This window comes from Orbicella faveolata, unplaced genomic scaffold, assembly GCF_042242905.1.
Source record: "Orbicella faveolata isolate gen_17 unplaced genomic scaffold, um_ofav_v1 contig_36, whole genome shotgun sequence".
NCBI lineage: Eukaryota > Metazoa > Cnidaria > Anthozoa > Scleractinia > Merulinidae > Orbicella > Orbicella faveolata.
In genome coordinates this window covers 5583768-5607755 of record NW_028301565.1, presented here as the reverse complement: position 1 = coordinate 5607755, position 23988 = coordinate 5583768, and the positions used below count along the sequence as shown (strand labels likewise).

Sequence of the window (23988 nt, the reverse complement as noted above, 5' to 3'; positions counted from 1 at the left end):
TGTTTTTAAAAGCGGATTTTTACGTTGAAGTTTCACGAAGAAAAATGGCGCGGGTTTCCTTTTGTACACAGTGAGGGCGTTAGAAAGGATTTTCATCGGTACGTCTTCCGCGCTAAGAGACATTTCCCGACTCCATAAATTATATCTTTAGGTTTTTGTTTTGGGAGCTGAAGAAGCAGATAGGACGCGGCGTAATGACCGCTTTGTTGTCACGTGACTCCACACCACCTGCTTATCGACCGCGGCAGAATTTCATGAATTGAATATGTTGAATTTCGAGTGAGACAGTCTGAAATTTCTGAATTCGGATCGAGTAATTTTCGCCGTCCATATGCCGGTCCGAAATGGAAAAAAGCGGTGAGTTGGGCTATGATGGAAGTATTCTTATTGTAATTGTTCTCCCTTCGCTCTGTGATCGGTGTCAGTTCTGGCTTGGCTGGCTCACGCGCGAGTCTGGAAAATCGAATTGAAGACTACAGAAGCTTAACAACACTTCATAGGGAACTATGTTGGCATTTGATACCGATTCGGAGTCAAACACTCAGTTTACGAGTGAGATTTTTGTCGTTTGAAAGCTCTGTTCGAAGGATCGTCGAGGAGGCTTTCAATTTTTAGTCAGGGTCAGCTTTAGTCGAGCAAATTTGACTGAGCGGTGAATGAGGAAAGTAACCGCCATGGGAGTTCACGATTTTTCTGTAGTTTGTCATTCTGTCAGTTTTCAGGCGTTCCGTAGAGCGCTGGTCAATAACCTCGCATGAGCTAACGCCCCATGTTCGTTTTATTCTCAGACTTGCAGCGCTTTCGCAATGAATGCGTAGCTGCCCACAACTTCTATCGCGCAGCCCATGGAACACCGCCTCTGTGCTGGTCATCTAGACTCGCGGAGAGCGCGCAGAGTTGGGCACAGCATCTCGCAAGTACCGGCTCACCCAGATACAGCTCCGAGAAGGACATCGGCGAGAACTTCGTCTGCTTGTGGGGCTCAGAACTAAACGGACAGAAGGTGACTCGAATATGGTACGAAGAGGGAAAGTATTTTGATCATAACAAGCCGCGTGTTAGCTCGCGAACGCGCTCTTTCTGTCAGGTGGTATGGGAGGGTACGCGCGAGGTTGGCGCGGGAGCGGCTGTCACCAAATACGGAAAACAGATCGTGGTGGCACGGTATTTTCCCCCAATGAACAAAAAAGATGTGGCGAGAAACGTGAAGAAAGCAAGAAGCACGCAAGATAACGAACAGCCACTGGCGTATGATACACGCTGGAGCAGACTCTATCTTGGTAAGAAAATGGCATTATTTTTTCGCTCTCGTATGGCGACCGCTGTGCTTTAGATTTTTCATTTGCATTTTGTTCACAAGTTAGCCTGCCTGAAATAAATAAAACAATTCGAGAACGTTAATTCATTCGATTGATGTAGAAGTGAAAAATTGAAACACGTTTAATATCTTAATAATATTGAATTTTCTCGATTTTCCTTGTCATTACGGTCTCCAAGCCATTAGACATGAGCGCAATATTTAGGGAATATATTTTCTATCGACGTTCGCATGCTATTAACATGTACGACACTGAAATTCATTGTCGACAAGAAGGGAAAAAAAATCATGCGATTTTCGTTGTTTGCTCGGGTACTCACACGTCAATTTAAAAGCGCGTCTCGGATACAGATTGTCGCAACAAACTATTTCTACGTATATTCAATCAAAACTCAGCCTCGGGGAGGATCTTTATGTTATGAAAATGAATGAAAACTGCACACACCGTTGATCAATTCGTTAATTTTAACAACAACAACGTGGTCGGTCGACGTTCTCGAGAAATAGGCAATCGACGAACATTCTAAAGCAACGATTGAGCACGCGACTCCGCCGATGTAATAACTCTTCAGTCAGTTTGTAGAGTGTTGCAAATATTTGACTTTGCTTGGGCATTGCGCCGGATTCAGCGGAAGTTGTCTCGCTTTGTTTTGGTTTACTAGGTTTGTCCACTAAGATTTTGAATCGATTTGCATTAAAACAAAAATATGTCACTTTCATGATCTTTAAAGTACTGATGTTTTATTCAAAGCGGTTTAGCGAAAAACTTTTTTCGATGGATTCTCCTTTTATTGGATAAAGATTTGCACCGGTTTAGTTAACAATGAATGAGGGAAAAACGAATCTTTATTATCCATCGAGTTGTTTTGACCAATTTCTTAATAGGTTCTAAAGTGGTGAAATTTGCATTTAATTCCAGAATTCCTCTTTAGGTCAGTAACTTGTAATTCTTCAACTATATCGAGGAAACTTTAGGACTTTCCGATTATATCTTCGTTGTTGTTGTTGTTTTTTTTGTCATTTTGAATCTCCTCTTTAGCTTTTTCTTTTCTGTTCTTTGTTTTCGTTTTTGTTGTACGGGAGGTTGATTAAGGGAACTGAGGTAAACCTATTGTCGTTATTGATCACCTGTTGCATCTAGAAAAGAAAAAGCTGGTTTTCGTCTTCTTCGGAATGAGTCGATGGATCAAATAATAAGAAACCAACTAAGAGATTCCTTGTGAGCCTTTGCGAATGCTTCAGACAATTTTTCGAACTTCCTCGAATTGAAATTTATTTGTTTTGCATATGTTATGAACGAATTATTTTCCATCCACCAGTTGAACGATTGTTGACCGTCAAAACAACTCAAGCTAATTTATTTGAGTTTTGTGGAAATTTGGTTGGTTTCGCAACGATTAGAACTCTGGTTAATTTCCACAGAGTGGCAGTGACGCTTTCATCTCACTGAAAATTGTCTGTGAATTTTAAAAATGTTCGTTTTATAATACAGATTTTAAGTGTTTGAGGGTCCATTTTTGAGTTATTTTTTTGTAAAAAAAAATACCTCTTAGTCGGCGCGTCGGGTATGTTATGGACGGGTCAATGGATGAGTGAGTGAGTGAGTGAGTGAGTGAGTGAGAGATGTATGTATGTCACACCAATCAGATTGGATCTACTATGAACAGCCAATCAAATTTCTTGTTGTAAAGGTAAATGGTTCGTGAGAAACACAAGGTATGTATAAACACAAGGACTTTGGTAATTGAAAAATAAAGAGTGACGTGTATGTTGCCGGTTTGTGATTTTTAGTCCGGTTTGGAGGGGAGTGTGACAGTTACATACGTACATTGGGTTGTTTTAGAGTGCATAATTTTCAGTGTAATGGTGGCTAGTTATGAACGAGATGAGTCTTGACTTTTGAAGCAGTTCATGAGTAGTAGGCAAATGGCACGAGTTATTTTTATTTTTAATTACAAAGGGTAACTTGATACTTTTGTTTTCACGAAGCGTCGGTTGTAGTTCTTAGGACATGTTTTAGAGGAGACGAGACTAGATTTGAAGCAGTTCTAACGTTTACAATAGTAAGTGCACGTAACGATTGTTTTGTTCTTATTGCATGCAAATATAACGAGATATTTTTATTTTTTAGTTACAATGGGTAATTTGGCAGTAGTGAATTCAATTAGAGCTGACGAATCGTCGCAACTTGTTCCCACGAGATGTTTGCTATTTTTAGTTACAAATGGTAACTCGACACTTTTGTTTTTCATATGTATGGGAGTAAATTCAATTAGAACTTACAAGTTATCGGCTATTGTTCGGCAGTCCCCCCCTCCCCCGGGGGAAGGGCTACGTGATTGGTGAGTGAGGGAGTTATGCATGTGCGCGTGTCAGACCAATCACAGTGTGGGTTGTATCAAAGAACGAATCAAATTGACTGTTAGAAAATAAGATGGTATCTACATTAATCTGGAGACGTGTCAGATTACTGTAGTTTGTTCAGTCAAACATTTTATGGCTTACTATTTAGTTATCTTACCATTACCGATGTAACATCGTATGTACATCATAAACTCCCAGTTTCTTTCTTGCTGTACATCGCAACCAAAAAAACTTGTCAAATCAACCAAATCAGTACTGTAAACAGTTCCATGAATGCTCCTATCTCCGAGACTTATAGTTCACAAAAATATAACTCTTGCACGCCTTGCGTGCCTATGTTTTTTTTTTTTGAGGAAAGGAACATGTTGCAAAACTAACGACACGTTTCTGTAGTCTTTTCCCTTATTTTCGCGAAAAATTATTCCTAATCAGAAACATGGCGCCATAGATATTTCATCTCTACAGCGGTTAAAAACAAAGGTTGGATTCGGGCTCAATTCTTTATACCACCTGTACCTGCTGTAAGTGGAACTGAATATGCAATTATACGACAAAGCAGCTTAGTGCTGTTACATCTTGAGCTTAATTTTTATCGAAACTTCTATTCAATCGGTGCAGTCGTTTTGAAGTTTAACTGCCGCAGCTTATCCCGAACGTAAACACTGTGAAATTCTCCCACTTTGAGTCTAAAAAATTAAAAATAAAAACCCCACGCACACAATTGATTTGGAAACGAGCCACTACACTGGCGTCATTGTTTCTGTTAAAACCATTCATTATTATAAATTTTTGTGTGGTATTTGCGCGAATAAAATTACATTAGCAAGTTTTGGGAAATGTTGATTATTTTTGATACTGTGTATGCGGGGATATAGGGAAGAGAATGAATTTGCGGCTTCACAGTTAAGTTATAAGAGAAAACGGGTATAAAAAAAATGACTATACTGAATTCTTTTTAAGCATTACCCATCCATTAAATACTACAGTGTTGATCAATTCATCAACTGTTTATGTCAGTCAAGTTAAATATAACTTACCCTAACGAGGAAATAAACAAAGATCCGCTGACACATTGCTTATAGCACGTACGCGAAAGCAGGTTTCTATTTTTTGCCGTTAAAAAATGACATGGCAACTAATTTTTAATGACAACAGACGTCTCTCTTCGTGTGCTCAATTTTCAACCGCTCGATAAGAAATGTTTGTGGTAGTTCGAGTTGCTTGTGATAATGACTTTACTTGAACTACGAAATAGATTCTCAAATGATAGTATATGTACATCTCATTATTTTTCTTATTGAGTTTAAGGTGTCTCCATAGGATAATCATTTATGGCGTTGCGCGCGCAAGTGTTATGTTTTGAATGCTGTTTCGCATTCGCTTTTCACACCTAGTCCTCTCAAACTTAATACATATAATAAACAATGATTAAATAGTATTTTGCTATCATCTCTGTTAAAATTTTGGGATTTAGTCTTGAATTTTAAATGCTCAAACAAATGTATTTTTTACTGTTTTTATGGCTTTATTTGTGATTTTCATGAATTTCCTACGGTGAAATCTTCCAAAATGTTTACATCACATCGCTTCCAGCGGGATACGAATTTTAAACACGAAAAAAGTAAGGTTTTGTAGAGGCAGTTTTTTCGATATTTTCAAATTTATGTCTTTTACCGCTGCAAAAAATCTGGTCTTATAGATTTCCCTGAAAAACGAGCTCCGACTAAAATAAAATATTTACTACCAATCTGCCAAATTTAACGGAATTTCACCGAAGGAAACGCGAGAAAACTCACTGTCAGTTTTGCTTTTTTGTGCTCATGTTGACGTAATAAAATATCGAAAAACACTGACGTTTCCTTTGAGCGCGCGCAGATTACTTCCTCAGCGCTCGTGCGATCGTAAAACTATAGGGAGCCACCTTAATCGGTACTGACTAGTACACTTTGTTTCAAGGTTTACCGAGAGAAAACATGTATTTAGTTCAATGTTTATCGGGTGACATCTTGTAAATAAACATCTTACCAAACTATTTTCTAACCAGCTTTCGCAACCAATTAATTTCACTCGTTGACCCAGGACTTAAAGAGTTTCATGAGGAATGTCTCTCGGTGCACAACGAGTACAGGCTCAGACATGGAGCGGCTCCCTTGCACTGGTCAGCGGAGCTCGCATGGGAAGCACAGCAGTGGGCCGAGAACTTGGCGCGAAGTGGCGAGCTCCGGCACAACGATGACGACACAGTGGGTGAGAATTTGGCGGGAATGATGGGCGGCGAGCTTTCTGGCCGGGAGACGACGGACATGTGGTATGATGAAATAGAAGATTATGACTTTGACAGCGCAGGGTATAGCGAAGATACGTCAAATTTCACGCAGGTAATGTCACATTCTCTAAATCTTTCCTTAGGGAATATAATGTGCTCCAAGTGGAACTTCCGTAAATTGGCATGAAGGCTCACTGTTCTTCAGCAGTGATCTGAAAGCGTTTCTGGAGTGTTTCCGCAACTTTTTATTTATTTATTTATTTTTTATTCTACCCTTCTTTTTGTCATAAAATAAAGTAAGATCACCACTCCTACATTTGAGTAAAGATACCTTCTTACAGCACGTATATTTGCCGCATTGAATTCTAACAAATTTTGGTTTTTTTTTGGCAGGTCGTTTGGGTCGCTTCAGAGTCCCTCGGAGTCGGTAGGGCCATTGATGGAGATCTCTGCGTGGTGGTAGCATTTTATGAGCCTCCTGGGAACATGGAGGGGTCATTTGCTGATAACGTTCTTCGTATGGGGTCGGCTGTTAGAGAGAGAAAGAGTAAAGAACTAAAGGGCTTTGTACCGCCCGCTCCTGGTGAGTGGTAACTTCCAGTCCCTTTCAGTTTCAACCCCTTCAATCATAAGCTCAAAATACAAATTCTCATTTCTGACGACCATACATTTCGTTTGAGGTTACTTCTGAGAATTTGTCGGTACAACAATAGAATAAGTCTCACTGAATACAGTGGTATACAGTAAAAGAAAAACTGGTCTCATTTTGGACGAGAGTCCCTTCTCTGACGAGAACCCTTTTCTCTTTTACCAGAGAGGTTGCTAAGCAGCATGATCTTTCCAAAGGACTAGAAGATGGCGTGGAACGTGGCATTCGTACTGATAAAATCAATACGAATCCGAAAATTTACAATTATGTCGATCCAAATCTCAATGAAACGTTAAATTTCGACGGCCTGTGTGGGTCTAGGATCTGATTCTGTATTTTCCATTAGATTTAGAAAGTTTTCGCCTGGAATGCCTTGTGACACACAACTACTTCAGAGCCCGCCATGGCTCTCCACCGCTAGTTCTCAGCAGTGCCCTAACAGATGAGGCGCAGTACTGGGCCGAGCGGCTGCTTGTGACGGGCGCCATGGAGGGACTGGATAACTCGCGGATAGGGATCAGTGTGGCGGTGCTAGACAAGGCGCACATCAGTGGGATTAAAGTAATAGAATACTGTAGAACACGGGTCTTAGGGAATTGTTCGTCACTGTTGCACTGGCTGACTATTGGCGGACGTGCAATCGTATTAGCTGCGCAGCACTTGCTGTCGATGGAAATTCAGCGCAAAAACAAAACAGCATAAATGAAATGTGTTTAACGGCTTGTAATTGAGTGCTTATCATTAGACACGCCTCAAAACATTGTAGCTCCTTATGGAGGAAAAACTATTAAACTGCATTAGAAAATAACAGCTTGAACATCATTCTGATCTAAGCGACACCGTTGCCTCGGTTTGGAGATGCACGATCTGACCACTTGTTAAACCTGATCCCGTGATCAGGTCGTGCGTATATATTAAGATAACGAAAACCATTTTTTTCCCTTACTCTTCCCAGGTCTCTGAGCTCTGGTACAAAGAAATCTTGAACTACGATTTCGACAGTCCCGGATTCAGTAACGAGACACTTGACTTTAGCCAGCTGGTGTGGCTGAGCAGTCGTAAGTTTGGCGTGGGTAAAGCGACCGGGGCGGAAGGCGTGACTGTAGTGGTGGCACGGTACGAGCCTGTAGGTAACATAGACGGGCTGTTTGTACAGAATGTCAAGCGAAGAGGACACGAGAGAGGCAGCTGTGAACCAATGATATTCCATGTTGAATACAGATACCGAGTGCGAACCGATAGCAAGTCCACCAACAGCTTTCTGAGCTGGGAAAACGAAGGTGTGGATTATATTTTTGATTTAGAAATGACATGTTTTTCGCGATCTCTCATGGTTCGGCCACGACGCAAGACGCCATCAATTGTTAGCTTCAAGATGCGTTTGCTTTGCTACCTTTGGCCTTATTGGCTCTTGATTTGGTAATGCGAAAGGTACTAATGGTCCCGCAAAATACACGAAAGTCTCTTTAGGGGAGGGGATTTTTCTATTCGTGTAGGTATTTATACGCATAGAGTAATTACTTAAGGGCTTGGATTCATCAAGCGTCATCGATCGACTTGTTCGGCAGCCTTCGGCAAACTTCCAAACTTTTCGAAGGATCTTGTATTTCGGCAATCTTGAATTACCTCTAGGTTTATTATTTAGGCCGACTTTGGAAATGATCCTGCATCCTTTGTACGACTTTCCACCAATTTTTCTCCAACCAAAATCGACTACATTTTCCAGTACGTTATTCGTGCACGAAATATGAATTATCACTTCTCTTGTTTCTCCAGATACGCAGACGTTTGGTGAGTTAGCGGGCGACACTACAAAGAGGAGGTAAGAAATATTAATGCACATACATAGCGTCTAGGCTAGTATGCATGTGCCTTTAAACCACCCAATCATAACACTCATGCAGCCGCGTACAACATGCCAGTGGTTTGATTTCACACACGCTTTTGAGTTTGAAGTCACAGTGTTTTATTTTGTTTAACACTGAACATTCGTTGCTTACTGCGTATAAATGGAGGACAAAACGACAATATTTCCACCACAACTTTTAAGTAGGGTTGAAGGCCGATGGATAAGTATTTCACTTTCCTGCGGATGCGACAGAGTAGTTTCTTTGCAAACTTATCGCTTTGCATGGGACGTAGACAATCTTTGCTTCCCCAAAACCGTTTAACAGGCTTTAACCTCGGAAACAGTATTTTATCATCACGTGAACGCGGAATAACAATGACGAAGGTTTCTTTTAGCAGAGACGAATATTGGCCGTTGATCAAACAGCTGGTTAACATGTTGATTTGTGTCGCCACTTTAGTTGTCAAGCACCTCAGGGGAGTGGACTTACCCGCGCAAAGTTTCTGTTAAACCGTTTATTAGAGGACTTGGACCAGTGTCGAAACAGCTGTCACCTTTCCCCTCCCCTCAGTATGGCCGCCAGTTTAAGTTGGAGGTATGAACTCTCGTTTGTCCGCCTTGCTCAGATCCCTCACGGAGTACGTTGACACGAGAGCAAAAGTCGCGCGGTATTCGGGTGCCCTTAGTAAAATCATTAAATTGTTCCTTCTCTTGTCCGTTCCGTCTCGCAAGTTAACGCGCGCCAAGGCGTCAACCGTACGGATCCGTTTGTGAAATTTTGCTGCTAACCTTTCTCTTTTTGTGCGGTAGTTACATAACGCGTAGGTATAGCCAAGAGAATTCGTTTGGTTGCGTGCAGGGAAGAACTTCCCTTGAAAAAGAATGAAAATTCAAGTTCTCTAATGTATAGGGCTCGATCCCCAGAGGTAGAGAGTTGAACCATGGTCATTATTTTAGCTTGCGCAAACTAGCTTCCACGTGTGATTGCCTGTCCTCTCAGGAATATGATATAAATGAATTTGAATGAGCACTGGCTCATGCCTCGGCAGACAAAACGAATGTGGTGAGGGTGGGTAACATGCGTTTCTTGGGACTGTAATATTCCCGTCTCCTTCCTGTTATCTCTTATAGCCCAGTTTGTGTACTTCGCGGTAAGCATTAAAATTATTGTTGGCACAATTTCTTTTCTTCGCCATTGCCATGGTAAGGTCCCCCCAATTCATGCATACATGGTTAAAAGAGTCTGTACCGATCAGCTTCCAAGTTATAAGACCAAACATACCAGAATGACAGCAAATGGTAGTGGAACTTGTCATCACTGTTTTATGCTGCTCAAGAAAGGCCAGTCTGAATAGGCCGATGAAATGAAAATTTGATTTTATAATAGTTTCATATTCGCGAGAAAAGTTCCCTGTCAGAAGATGAAATCAGAATTGAGAAAAAAAAAAAACCAGCCTTTTTGTTGCCCCACCTTTATGCGGTTATACTACAAGACACAGTACGATGCCGACGAATTAAGATAACTCTTTATTATTCTTTTTGTAGTTGCACGTATACCGTTTAACACGGAACCTACTACATTGGAGCGGACTGATAAAGTAATTGATAGATCTGAGACCAGTAATTCCTGGATTTGAGTAGTCCCTTATTTCGTCTTATGTTATGATCACCATTGTCCTATTTTTTTTTTTTTTTACAATGCCATAAAGGTTTCGGGAGACAAGTTTGGTGAATTTCATAAAGTTAGCGATTGAAGGGTAATCACGTGCTGTTATTGTTAACTATATTTGATACGCGACCGCATTTATTACAAAGCTGGTTACCACAAACATTTCAGCGTAAAATTTTCGTTTGATTCCCGAATTTCAATATGACAAATAAAAGCACCCATCTGAAAAAACAAACAATCACTGAAACAAAACCAAGAAAATAAAGAAAAACCCGGCGAATCCGAGGCCAGGATTTTCCAGATACCTGAAGAATTCGCTAACTTTTGCTCTCTTGTAAACGTAGTCTGAAGTTGCTCACGCCAATCATGATAAGATGTTTTAAACACTCGCGTTATAAGCCAAAAGTAAACACTCCTTAACTCTTTTACTCGGAAATTCTAATCATCGAACTTGACTAAACCCTTTAAAACAGTGACATTATTAAATCACTCTGACATCTTCAATCTGATAACGCCTTTCGCTGCACACGACCAAAAGATTTGGCGGCGTTCGAGGTGATGGGAAAGGCTACCTAACCTAACCTTTAAACTCTTCTTTGTAATTTTGATTTAAGCTTTGGGTGAATGATCTTGTCTAATATTCCATTCGTCCTTTTTGCTCGTTTATACTCTCGTTACTTTCTGACTCTGAAAACAATTTCGAGGTCCCTTGACTTCGGACAGTTTCACTGATGACCGATTAACGTTTCTTTTGCCTTTTGAACATTCACTAACCCCCTCCGTTGACATTCTCAACTACGTTTTAGTCACTGACGACTCATTTGCCTCCACTGACTGGACTCATATTTTCATACTTATTTTGTTCTTTTTCTTTCGTTCGCTGTTTCATCATTCTTTGCTAAGTAATATCTTACTACTTGTGGTAGGTGGCGATTTTATCTAAACAAATTCAAACTGAATTAAATTTGTTTTCCCTGTTAAAACAAAATGAACGTTAAAAAATATTAACGCGAAGTAACGCTTGGGAAACTAAATACATAACAAATAAGTATCTAACTTGAACAGCTAGCTGAAACTTATATAATAGTCTTCAAAAACGTTATAACCAATAAGTTTTAAAAAAGCATAATTCTTCCTAACATTTACTTAACGTCTTTTTCTTACAAAAATATAGAAAATAACTTAATACAATAATCCAATAATATTATTTATACAAACGACAAGTGAATCAAATTAATGAAGTCGTTTGTTTCCCTATAATACTCTTAACATAATATTTAAGATGTGACGAATATAACTACACGAAGTAAAACAACTTTCAAATTTCTTTAATTCTCTAACAAGCTAATCACTAACTTAGCGCGGTTATTAAAAAAAAAAAAAATTCAGAAATGATTGGTTTCAATCTTGTAGCAGAAGTATTTACATTTAGTTTAATTCCCAGTAGTGATTAATCTTAAATTCTCCTCATCTTGCCTATTCATAACCCATGACCTCCCCCAGAAAAAAATATTGACATTTTCCCAAGATGAGAAATACAGATACATGAAAAGGAGAACAGCTGTGTTGTTATATCTGTTTACGTTGTTTTTATACTAATGACTGTTCTCTAACGGAGCCTTGATCTAACACGAATATACCAGTTCCTATATCTGTTTGAAGGGAACAATGGTCTTTAAAACAGGAAGAGGAGAAGAAGGTTTAAGAATTTAGGAGCCTATATTTCCATGCGCTTGATGGATGATATCAGATTTCATCCCTTAGTTTGCCGATATGCTGATTTAGTGTCATTGACACTTTCCCCCCTCAGTGACTTGGACCAGTTTGATGAGAACGAGAATATCCTCCACAGGGCCGACGAGCAAGATTCTGCAAACACACTGTCTGTAAGCGATCACTTCACCCGCCTGGTGTGGATAGATCCTAACAGTCCCACTCTTCAGAGGAAAGGAGTTGCAGAGGAGACCGCCCAGGAAGAGAATGATGACGAACCAGAAGATGAAAGAGAGCAGGAAGAAGAAGAAGATGCTAGGACAGCGTATGAAATGGATAACGCGACAGAAGAAGACGGTAAGAAAACAAGCATTCCTGAAGCGGATTCCGAGAGGCATTATAATAGCTTCCAAATCTAAATTAAAGGAGAGGCCATTCTGTATTGCATGAAAAGTAAATTCCAGTTTTGCAGCTTATGTACATCATTAGAGATCTCATTGCCTTTCTTATTCTGTAATGGCTTCTGACCTCTTCAAAACGCAACTTACCGCAAGCATACTTTTTTCTCTTGAATGTGACAATCTTTACCTGTTAGCTTGTAACATCGTGCCTTTTCTCTTCAGATCTTACTTGTGTGACTGAGGAACCATTGGTACATACTGAGAAGGCCGAATTGGAAGAGGCTGATTTGTTTTCTGATCCCGAGGACGATCTTTACCAACATTTCTGTGAAATTCGACGTTCTCTCTCATTAGACTCGGATGGTACCGAACCAGAAATGCATAAAGGAAACGTCCTCTCCAAAATAGCTTTCTTTGAAACGTATCAACATGGAAGGCAATCGCCCTCCAATTCAGAATCGTCACTTAGGCGAAGTCTCATTCAAGAAGAACTGGAAGAACTGGCTTCTCTAAAGAAAAGGCAATCGCTTCACAAAGAAGAAGAAAGGAAGGAAGAAGAAGAAATAATGGAAGAAGAGCACGAATGCCAGTTGGAATTTGATGACGTATTTCCTGCTCACAGAGAAGGAGACGAAGCAGAGTCACACGTAGAAATATTCGACGACGAGGGCGAAGACGAAAATGAAAGTCTGGTAAGTGTATCGGACGCAGAGGACGTGCTGGATTACACAAATTGTGAAACGAGGCATGAAGGCCTTCAAGATTATGAGTTCGAAGACAGCGTCTGCGTAACTCACGAATTTATGGAAGAAGAGCCATCTGCTATGGAGATCTTTGATTTTTCTGACGAGGATGCGTCACACCAGTATGCTGATATTACGGAGGAGGAAGAGCAACCACGATCTTCAACAAAAACTGTTTACGCGTCAACGAAATTGAGCACCGCTACGAAATGTCAAAAAACTGAAACTTTCAAATTGTGCGAAGATGAACCACCGAATTTCATGGAAGATGTGCCAGATGAGTACAGTGAAGAACGTTTTGAAACTAGCGAGGCGCTAATTGAGGTGCCACAAGCATCTTTTCAAAGAACGTCAGATCCTGAGTTTTGTTACTTGGCGGTAAAACAAGATCACGTAAATATTCGAATGGAAGACCTTATTTCTAGAATGGGAATTTCGTCGACTTTCGAAAGTGAAGGGGCCAGTGACGAAATTTCCGATTTTCACGAAACAACGGAAGGAAAGTTTGTGGAAAATCTTATGAACAACAGAAATGATCGTGAGCAACAACAGGAAAGAACACCAGTTGAAGAGATCTGCGAGGCCTTTCTTAAAGACAGCGTAGAATCGGAAATAGATTTTGAAGCCTTGTTTAAAAAACTCGAAAATGGCGAGACAGAAAATGAAAAAGCGAAAAAAATACACGAAACTAGTATGGAACGTCTTGAGACAACCGAGTCTCTGGACACCGTTCAGGTTGTATTGAGAGATCATGAAAGCGAACGTACAGCGGATATAGAAAAAGTAGGTGTTGACATTGGACTTGTATTAACGAGCGCGTTGGAAGAAGAACAGGAGTCTGAGCCAGACATATCTCTACACTACGAGTGCAAAACCTCGAAACCTGTAGATTTAGTTGAACTTGTTCGCGAGACCATTATTGAATCAGGTAGACGAGATCGTCCGCCTGAAAACGCAATGGACCTGAAAGAGCTAGAGGTCCGGTTGGAGAGTTCAATTGAAAAAGAAGAGTCACAGGACGAAATCACTCAGGACAGGACTGATACTTCCATGGAAGAACAGTCTTGTGAAGCCGCTCTTCATGATTACGATCAAGAGCGCGCGAAGGTTCTTGAGGAAACTGGTTTAGAATTCGATTTAGTTACCGTCTCATCCGACATAACGCACTCTTTTGACGAGTCATTGGAGCCGTTACATTATAATCATACACCTAAATCATCAAGAGTGATTGAGTTACCAGAGATTGCAGAGCATATCGAGGCCGACGTCCGTCGAGATGTTCAATCTGAGATTAACTTTGAAGAGATGTTTCGTCGCCTGGAAGAAGACGATACAACATTTGCAGATGAAGCTGCTGAAACTCGACGCCTCGAGGAGGCTGTGACAGAAACAAGTCCAAACGAAGAAACTCCGCAAGCTTCATTTTACGTTGAGGAAAATGGAACAGTTGATGAAGCAGTGTATTTTATTCCTTCTTCCTCTGAATATATTTCTCATGAAAGTAGACAAAGTGAACGCACAGAGGAAATCATTGAGGTGAAACAAGCTGAACAACGCAGGCCAGCATCATTATATATGGACGAGAACGCAGTAGCAGAAGACATAGCGACTGAAACTCCCTCTTCTCCAAGATGTACTGCTGTACAAGGTGCAACCCTCGAACAAACAGAGGTTGCTTCAGAAGAAAACGAAACCCTAGAAGAACAGTGTGCTTCCTTATTTGAGGAAGAGGAATCCATTGTAAATGAGGTAGTGCGAGACACTCCGTCGCAAAAACACATTGCAGGAGAAAGCCGAAACGTTGAAACCTTTGAGGATATTCATGAGGAAGCGACGGAAGAAAGCCATCGCGCATCGGTGTTTTTAGAAGTAGACACACTAGTAGATGAAGTTGGAACTGATACTCCCTCCTCGCCCAAACACATCGCGGGCGAAAGTCTACAAACTGAATTCTTTGACGAAATTGACGAAGAACCTATCGAAGAAAGCAAAAAGGCATCGCTGTTTTTTGAAGTAGAACCTCTTGTAGATGAAGTGACAACTTACACTCCTTCTTCGCCAAAACACATTGCAGGCGTAAGTCGTCAAGCTGAATCCTTTGACGAAATTAATGAAGAACCCATCGAAGAAAGCAAAAGAGCATCGCTGTTTTTTGAAGTACAACCACTTGTAGATGAAGTCACAACTGACACTCCTTCCTCGCCCAAACATATTGCAGGCGTAAGTCGTCAAGCTGAATCCTTTAAAGAAATTATTGAAGAACCCATCGAAGAAAGCAAAAGAGCATCAGTGTTTTTTGAAGTAGAACCACTTGTGGATGAAGTGGTAACTGATACGCCCTCCTCACCTAAACATATTGCGGGCGAAAGTCGACAAGCTGAATCCTTTGACGAAGTTAATGAAGAAACCATCGAAGAAAGCAAAAGAGCATCAGTGATTTTTGAAGTAAAACCATTTGTAGATGAGGTGGCAACTGGTACACCCTCCTCACCCAAACATATTGTGGACGAAAGTCGACAAGCGGAATCCTTTGACGAAGTTAATGAAGAGCCCATCGATGAAAGCAAAAGAGGAGAAGTAGAATCAATTGTAGATGAGGTCACAACTGACACTCATTCCTCGCCCAAACACATTGCAGGCGAAAGTCGACAAGCTGAGCCCTTCGACGAAATTAAGGAAGAACACATCGAAGAAAGCAAAAGAGCATCGGTTTTTTTTGAAGTAGAACCACTTGTTGATGAAGTGACAACTGATACACCCTCTTCGCTGAAACACGTGGCAGGCGAAACTTGTAATCATGCCGAGTCCTTTGAAGAAATTTGCGAAGAACCCGTTGAAGAAAGTGGACGAGGATTGATATTTTTACAAGAGGATACAGATGTTGTTGAAGTTGAAACTGGTGCTCCCTCTTCGCCAAAGCACATTGCAGGAGAAAGTAATGTTGAATCATTTGAAGACGTCGATGAAGAACCTTCTGAAGAAAGCATGCGAGCATCACTGTATGTAGAAGGAGGTACAGATGTTGTTGAAGTTGAAACTGACACTCCTTCCTCACCAAAACAAATTGACGGAGAAAGCCAAAATATTGAGTGCTTTGAAGAAGTCGAGGAAGCACTCTTTGAAGAAAGTAAACGAGCATCAATGTTTGCAGAAGAGGAAACACTAGTAGACGAATTGATAAGTGATATACCGTCATCTCCAACGCACCTTGCTGGCGAGAGTGTAAGCATGGAAAGTTTTGAAGAGATTGCAGAGGTGACAAGTGATGAAAACAAACGGGCGTCTCTTTTTGTGGAGGAAGACTCGTCTGTGGATGAAGTGACGATCACCACACCTTCCGTTCCCATGCACATTGCTGGTGAAGCATTCGACATTTTAACAGTTGAAGAAGTACATGAAGAGGCAACACCAGATGCAGAGCACGCTCGAGAGTTGGAAGAAACTTATGATGAGGCCAGTTACGATTATGTTTCCCTGGAGATTGTAGATCAAAACGATTATGTCGCTGGCGAGTTTACCAGCTCAGAGCTCTTAGAAGTAACAGCTGACGATGAATCCCCCAAGTCAGATTTTGGCGAACAGTTTGAAGAATTTGAGAGCATCTGCGGTACTCAAATATTGATTGATCCATCACAAAGCGCACACATTGCCGGAGAAATAAAAAACATTGACACCCACGATGAGGTTTTGGAACAGGTTTTGCAAGTGGAAGAAAGTTTGGCGTATGAGGAGAGCCACGAATTGATAACCACAACCCAAATTCTCAAAACAACCCAGCCTTCATTTCATGTAGCTGGAGAATTGTCAAATATTGAACCACCAGAGGAATCGTCTGAGGAGGAGAAACCAGACGAAGGAGCGTGCGCTGAAGAGATTGAGGAAACGGAGGTGCAAGCTATCACTGTAGTTCTGAAGTCTCCACAATCTTTATTGAGCATTGCTGCCGCTGCATTGGAACTTAAAATCGATGCCGCACAGCAGGAATCCACAGAAGTGGTCGAAACAAGAACCGAGATAGCGCAACAGTACGACGAACGGGAAAAAACAGAGGTGCCCGTTATTTTTGTAAACCTTTCTGGTGAATTATCAGAAAATGAAGAAGATGATGCCTATTATGTAGAAGAAGAGCCAGAAGACGACTATGACATAGAGAAGGAAAGTTACGAAGACAACGGAGAAACAGTCGTCTCATATCCGACGGAAGACCAAGAAGTTTCTCACTCCCATGTGACAGCAGACTCCTGCGAATCGGAGTTTACACTAGAGATAGAAGATGTAGAAGAACGAAGGGAATTTGCTGAGCCTTTTGAAGAAAACGAAGAGGGTTCCGCGTCAGAATTGATATCTGAGTGTTCGTCGTCACCTTTGCACGTCTCCAGTGAACTCAGAGATTTCCAAGATTATGAAACAATCAACGAAGAATACGGTACCGAAACTTACCATGCTATACCATACGAGGAAAGTGACTACATCTCGGAGAAGTCAGTATCCAAAGGGTTACGATCCCTGTACATAACAGAAGAACTGTCACCACAGGGAATCTACGAAGAAAATGTCTTGAACGAGAAATCAGTTGTGATTGAAACAGCTCAGGCGTACCACGAAGTCGAGGAACCTTTAGAAACAGAGACCAGTTTCGTCATTTCTGAGCCCCCACTACAGACGGCTGCGGAGTTCTCCGACTCTGACTACCATGCTGGTGCAGAAGAGGATGACGACTTAAGTGAAAGAGACTTTTTGGAAGAATATGAAGAAATGGAGGGGGTCTTTGGACGTGAAACTTCTTTGGCCAGTTCAAAGGAGCCTGCACCCGTTGTTTCGGAAAAAAACAGGTGTGGTCCGCAGATTGCAGAACAACAAGACAAACTTTGGGACGAGACTGACAACGCACAATTAGTCGCCGCACAAGAGCCTCTCGTTGGCATTGAACATTACACAAGAACCGTTGAACAAGAACGTAGTGTGCGTGGAGAAGAAAAAATCCAAGAAAAGGTTTGGGAAATTGAAGTTAAGGACGAAAGCCGAGTTTCTGAGCCTAATGAAGAAAAAGGATTCGCAAGTGAGATCCAGACGTTCACGGTTGTAAGCGAGACAGAAAAAAGATCAGATGAAATCAAGTCTACAGGCTACCAGGTTGTAGAAAGCAAAGAGACAAAACACGGGGAACAAATCTTTATGGGAGAAAAAGCAAGGAAAATGGAAACATCTTACGAAGTCGAGGTTCTTGCAACGAAAACAACGCGTCAGGTATCCTCTACCAACTCCTACGTTGCGACTGGATTTGCAAGCGAGGAAATCTGCTACAAAGCAGAGAAAAATGGAGGCGAAGGTATACTTCACGAGGAAGTCAAGAAATTTCAGGAAGTATCTTTTACTCCAATTCATCAAACAAGTAACCAAACTTCTTGGGAAAAGAGCGACAACGTACGTCAATTTAAAACAACTGATGAACTGAGTGAGGGTATTTTGGAAAAAGAAGCTAAAGATCAAGAATCTGCGAAGTTCGAAAAACAACTCTCGGAGGACGAAACGGAAGTTCGCCTTCTTAAAACCGAAGTGATGGAATACAAGGCAGTAGAGCAGAAGACTCCCTTGATGAACCCACGTGTAACCGTGGAAAGAGAGACCACATTTGTGAAGAGTTTCATTGTCCACTCTGAAGTTAAGGACGCTCAGGAAATTCAACAGGTTGTAACACAGGATGACGTGTTGGTTATTTTGAAAGATGACGAGGCCTCTCTTGAGGAAGAGTCGGCGGGGGAACAGTTTGAAGAGGAAATTGACATCATGCGTATGGATGAAGCGTTGTCAGAGGAAGAATTCCGTGGGGAGGGTGTGGAAAGTATAGATCGTAGCGAGTCGAGATCTTCCAAGGCAGAATCAGCGGACGGAATGGACAAAAGTGACCGTGAGGAGAAGAGCGATATCTATGAAGGCGATCAACAGGAACCTATCTACGAGGAAGAGGTAGAGATCAGTGAAGGACGACCAATTCACGAGCAAGCACAGAAGGAAGGCTCATTAGAAGAAGTAAACCAACCTGACCGAGAGGAGGAGAGCGATGTCCCTGAAGGTTATCAACAGGAACCACTCTTTGAGGAAGAAGTGGAGATCAGCGAAGTACAACCTATTTATGAGGAAGAACTGGAAATGCAAAAAGTACAGGAACAAGTACAGACGTCTCCTAAAACCAACGACAGCACAATGCAAGCGTCTACGTTTGAAGAGGAAGTTGAAGTTTCAGCTTATGAACGTAGTGATGAGCCGGTCAAGGAAAACCTTGAACGTGAGCCAGTTGAAACTACTGAACTTAGAACACATTCCCCCGAGTTGGAAGAGGAATTGGAAGTATCAGCGTTTCAAGAAGTTCGGGAGCCTGCCGAGAAAGTTGAACCAAGCGCGGTTTATGCAGTGTTTGAAGAAGTAGATATCTCAGCTTCTAGAGAAACAGACGGACAAGGCGTGTCGAGTAAAGACGAAGAGCATGAAACAACGGACGACACAGGAATTTCCGAAAGATGGGTCGATGAAGAAAACCCCGAACTAGCGCAAACAAAACCGCGGAGGCAACCGCTCGACTTGAGCCAAGTTGATCTGTACGAGGATGATGAGAGTGCTACCACACGCTATTATGTAGAGCTGTCATCGACAGAGAGCTTAGAACCAGCTTATGAGGAAGTCGAAAGCGAAGCCTCGTACACTGAAACTTACGTGCGACAGGGAGATCCCTTAGAAGAAAACCTTGAAGAATTCATACTGGTGCGATATAGTGATGAGTTTGAATCTTCTGGTGAAGAAGATATATCGGACCACCGAGAGATCTATGTCATTCCTGAAGAGGAAAATGATGTTGAGAACAACGTTGTAGAATCCGCCAAGGATGACCTTAAAGCCGAAAAGGAGCCCGTTCCAGAAGGTTTCTTCGAAGAAGGATTTGAAAACATGGCCTTGGAGGAAATCCGGGAATCTCCAGAATTTGAAATCGATGATTCCCCGGAAGACGAGCTGGATGAAGAGGAACAGCGTCAATTGGAAGAATACGAGCGGCTGGAGTCATTTGTTATCTTAGAGGAGAAGTTGAGCCAAGTCGAGTCTGATGAAGACTGTGATGACGAAAATGCTGGTTTCCAAGGAGAAGAAGGAGATGAGGATGTATTCCATTCTGATGTGCATTCTAGTAGTGAAGAAACTTTACACGAAGATGAATTAGGCGAGACCATGACGTCATCTTCGATTCGACAAGCAGCCGAGTCTATTGAAGTTCAAGCTAAGGAGGAAGAAAAGGCGGATTACCAAATTAGCAGCGAATGCCAAGAACACTCTGGAAGCCTTTCAAGAGAACAAGAAGAAATAACAACTCAGGAAAGTTTTGCAGAGAGTACGGTGGAAGACACTTCTGGCGAAAGAGGAGACAAAGAGGACGTGAGTTTATCTAAAGAACCTGCTAAAGAGAAAGACGTCTCTGAGTCTAGTAAAACGAAAGACGAAAAAACGGAGCAGAACTTAAGTAGTGACTCTTCCGGTGAACAAAATATATCAAGTGAAGGATCGCTGTCCTCGACCCCATCTGTTGATTTGGAAGGTTAGATTTCTTTTCTTTTCAACTGAAGTTTTAAATGTTAAGCACTTGATATGTAACACAGTTTGTTTTTTTTACAGAATTAGACGACTTTGAGCAAAACTGTCTCCTAGAACACAACTTGTACCGCCGACAACACAGAGTTAAACCGCTGAAATGGTCTGACGAGCTGGCCGCTGACGCAAAAGAGTGGGCGGAACGTATGGCATCGGTGAATTGCCTCGAACGTTGCGACGGAAAAGCAGTAGGCCAAAACCTTTTGAGCGTACACGGGAAAGATTTAAATGGCTCTGAAGTCGTCGAAATGTGGTATAAAGAAGCCACGGATTACAATTTTGAAGTCCCAGCTTACAATGCCAAGTGCGGTAATTTTACGCAAGTCGTTTGGGCCTCCTCGCGCGAGTTGGGTGTAGCGAAGTGTGTCGCTGACGATGGAACGCAATATGTTGCAGCACTGTATAAACCGGCGGGAAACATTGTTGGAGAGTTTAAAGACAATGTTAAAGCCCCCAGAGATTCGTCAGGTCGACTGAAAAGACGAAGATCAAGTGCAAGGAGACGTTCAAGATCGGGTCTTCCGCCAGTAACACCAGCGGAAAGAGGTAGTGACAATGAATAACTTAGGGTCTGCACACTAATGCGCATTTCGGTCTTTGATTTGCTGGCTGCCGGTAGCAAATAGACTTGATGATTTGCAAAACTTCAAGCTTGAAGGCATTGAATGTCCGCCATTCAATACAATTTGTTACATTTGTGCTGTACACTGTGCGTAAAGTAACAGTGTAATCTGACTTTGTTGGTGAAAGCCGTGTTAATTTCAGACCACTGGTTAAAGATCAAGAGCGATATGCAATGAGTAATTTTTATTAAAATCTAAATCAAGTAGAATAAGCGTTTTAAATGCTAATTCGATATTTGGGCACAGCTACAATACTACAGCTAAATCCACCGGGACTGGCCAATGACGGAGCAAAACAGTTACGCTCAGGTTTTGGAGGCAATTTGCTGTGATGTCCACGTCTAACAAATAACAGCAGAGCAAGACAACCTCTATATAAACCAAAGTAAAAACACTAGTTGCTTTCTGAAGTCTCCGAAAAAACCCCTACTACCTAAATGGGTCTCTTCTACTTTCGCACACTTGCGCTTCATATTTCATCACTGTGGAGGCAGTGTGGCCGAGTGGTCAGCACGTCGGACTCGCAATCAAGCGGTCTCGGGTTCGAGTTCTTCTCTCGACACTACCTGGATTTGTTTCAGAGTAGCCCCAAGTTCAAATCCTCGGCCACGCTTGCAAATAGCCAAATGGTTTACATCCGGCCAGTTGGGATGCTTAACGATTTTATGTTCAATTTGAATTATTTGTGTCTGTTGTTTCCTCGGCCCTACTAGCTTTTATGCTTTAAACACTGCCGAGGGTAAACAGGTTATCTTTTTTATTATTTTATTTTATCACTCACATTCTCATTTGTGTAAACTCATCTCATAATCTTCTTACATCATCAGAAAAATTTAAAACTGAGTGCGTCATCTCACATAATTACTACCGTACATTTCACAACGCCCCACCGTTGCGCTGGTCTCCACTGCTGGCTGCAGAAGCGCAGAATTACGCAGAGCGCCTGGTTAAGACCAATTCGCTGACGCACAGCGGACAAAAAGACCGCGGGGAGAACTTGGCATACACATGGGATAGCTCGCTCTCCGCCCGTGGGGCGGTTGACATGTGGTACGATGAGGTGCAAGATTACGACTTCGACTGCCATGGCTACACTTCTGATACGAGCCATTTCACCCAGTTAGTTTGGGTAGGGACAGAGGAGTTTGGCATGGGAATGGCTGTTGCCCCCGATGGGAGAAATGTTGTCGTCGGGCGGTACTTTCCTCCGGGAAACATCGTAGGGCAGTTTAAAGAAAATGTGAGACCGCGGGAAATTGCGGGGATTCCATAATAAGCTTGACGCAGGTAGACGAACTAAGAAAACACGGCCACCAATCCTGAGTGAGTGAAAATAAAAAACAGAAATATATGAAAATGAACGAAGGTTATGGATTAATCACAAAACGTAACATTCACAATGTCCATTTAACATGTCGTTTTACACTAATAGGCTATTGCAGAGGATTAAGCCCATTGTAGCAAGTTTAAATGTTGTGTTGTCATTTACAAAATACTGAATGACGGGTCGGAAACAATGATATTTTGACCACTTTAAGATTCATTGTATTTGAAATTAATTCGATAAGCAGTTTCTAAGCCAGCTCTTACATTTTGCAGCTAATTACTTAGAGATATTTTAAACTTGTGTTGAGCACAAGAGAGCTAACTCTTCAGCCCATAGAAGAAAAAAAAACTGAAAATTGTAGAGCAATCTCAGAGAGCAAACAAAATTGTCTAAGTGACGAGATGATAGAAAGTAATGTAAGGGTGAAGTATATTATTAATGCCTTTCATTTTTGCGAGCGAAGCTAGCGAAACGCAGTCTGTTTTCTTACTTGACATAAAACGCAATAAAATATTTTTCATGAGGTGACTTAGAACTGCTATATTCGCGAAAATAAAAGGCATTATGGTACAGTGGTAGGTATCCCAAATTAATTTTATTCGAGGGAGAAGTTGCTGTTTTAGGGCAAATCCTCATGAAAGATCCAAAACTTTTCCAAATATTAAAAACAAGAAGACAGTTGCATTAGCGTTTCTTTGCGCGTCTCAATGGAGATTAACCAGTTTTTATGTTTTAATTATTTTTATATGTTATTTTTCATGGCCTTTGTTGCTGGTAATTCTTTTTAATGCTTTTTGTACGACTTTTTTTGTGTGGTATCTGTTTACCACGAAATTGATGGAAAGCGGCGAAAGGATGGAAGAAATCTGACATTTTCAAATTTGGCCCGATACTAAAGCACTGTCATCACAATTTAGATATAAGTTCAGCTAACAAATTGAATTGTACAATGCGCATTTAAATTGGGAAATCTTGATCACAAACCAAACCAAAAATAAATCTTACTTATAGGTTATCGTATCTGTTACCAAGTATTAAACAGCTGACGCTCGCCGTTTGGGGAAAAATGTAAATTGCAATATTCTTAATTTTATTCGACCTCTCGAGGTCTTAATTCTTGAAGGATGCATATCTGATTCCATATTTATTTTAAGTTAAATCCTTTCGAAAACATTTCTTTGTTAAAGAGAAATTATATATTTATTGTTAGATAGGTTATTTAAATTGAGTGTTAAGAAAGAATTTATGAAAGTAAATAAATTACAAAGCTGCAGGAAGAGGTTACCTGTTCTTATGTGTGGATAACTACAAAGCTAGAAACTAATCAGGCTCTAGTTCTGCCGCTCTTTCTCACGTGCAGTAGGGGTTGTCAAGTATAACACTACAGGGGGAGGGGGAGATTATCGAGCATAATCTTCGTATAGTACAGTA

At 41.3% G+C, this 23988-nt stretch overlaps 1 protein-coding gene across 5 annotated transcripts; it reads left to right on the top strand.

Moving 5' to 3' along the window:
* The first annotated feature begins 62 nt into the window (after nt 1-62).
* On the top strand, nt 63-23834 carry LOC110050763 (uncharacterized). Of its 5 annotated transcripts, none has more exons than XM_089274892.1 (12): nt 63-357; nt 789-1280; nt 5762-6060; nt 6342-6531; nt 6944-7158; nt 7553-7877; nt 8374-8419; nt 8907-9041; nt 11968-12185; nt 12452-20554; nt 20632-21153; nt 22058-23834. In XM_089274892.1, exons 1-12 carry the CDS (start codon nt 345-347, stop codon nt 22501-22503), a joined length of 11004 nt encoding a protein of 3667 aa, XP_089131018.1. In that variant the 5' UTR covers nt 63-344; the 3' UTR covers nt 22504-23834. The 5 variants fall into 5 exon arrangements, with proteins under 5 accessions (XP_089131018.1, XP_020612381.2, XP_089131020.1 ...); XM_020756722.2 differs by having other exon boundaries at nt 11926-12185; XM_089274894.1 differs by lacking the exon at nt 8907-9041 and having other exon boundaries at nt 64-357.
* The last annotated feature ends 154 nt before the right edge of the window (nt 23835-23988 follow it).

What these genes read in the sequence shown, in the direction of transcription:
- LOC110050763 (XM_089274891.1), top strand. Translation starts at nt 770, where the DNA reads ATGTTCGTTTTATTCTCAGACTTGCAGCGCTTTCGCAATGAATGCGTA. An exon ending in CGCACATCAGTGGGATTAAA is followed by an intron (nt 7,159 to 7,552) that starts GTAATAGAATAC and finishes TACTCTTCCCAG; the next exon opens with GTCTCTGAGCTCTGGTACAA. An exon ending in GGCGACACTACAAAGAGGAG is followed by an intron (nt 8,420 to 8,906) that starts GTAAGAAATATT and finishes TCGCCACTTTAG; the next exon opens with TTGTCAAGCACCTCAGGGGA.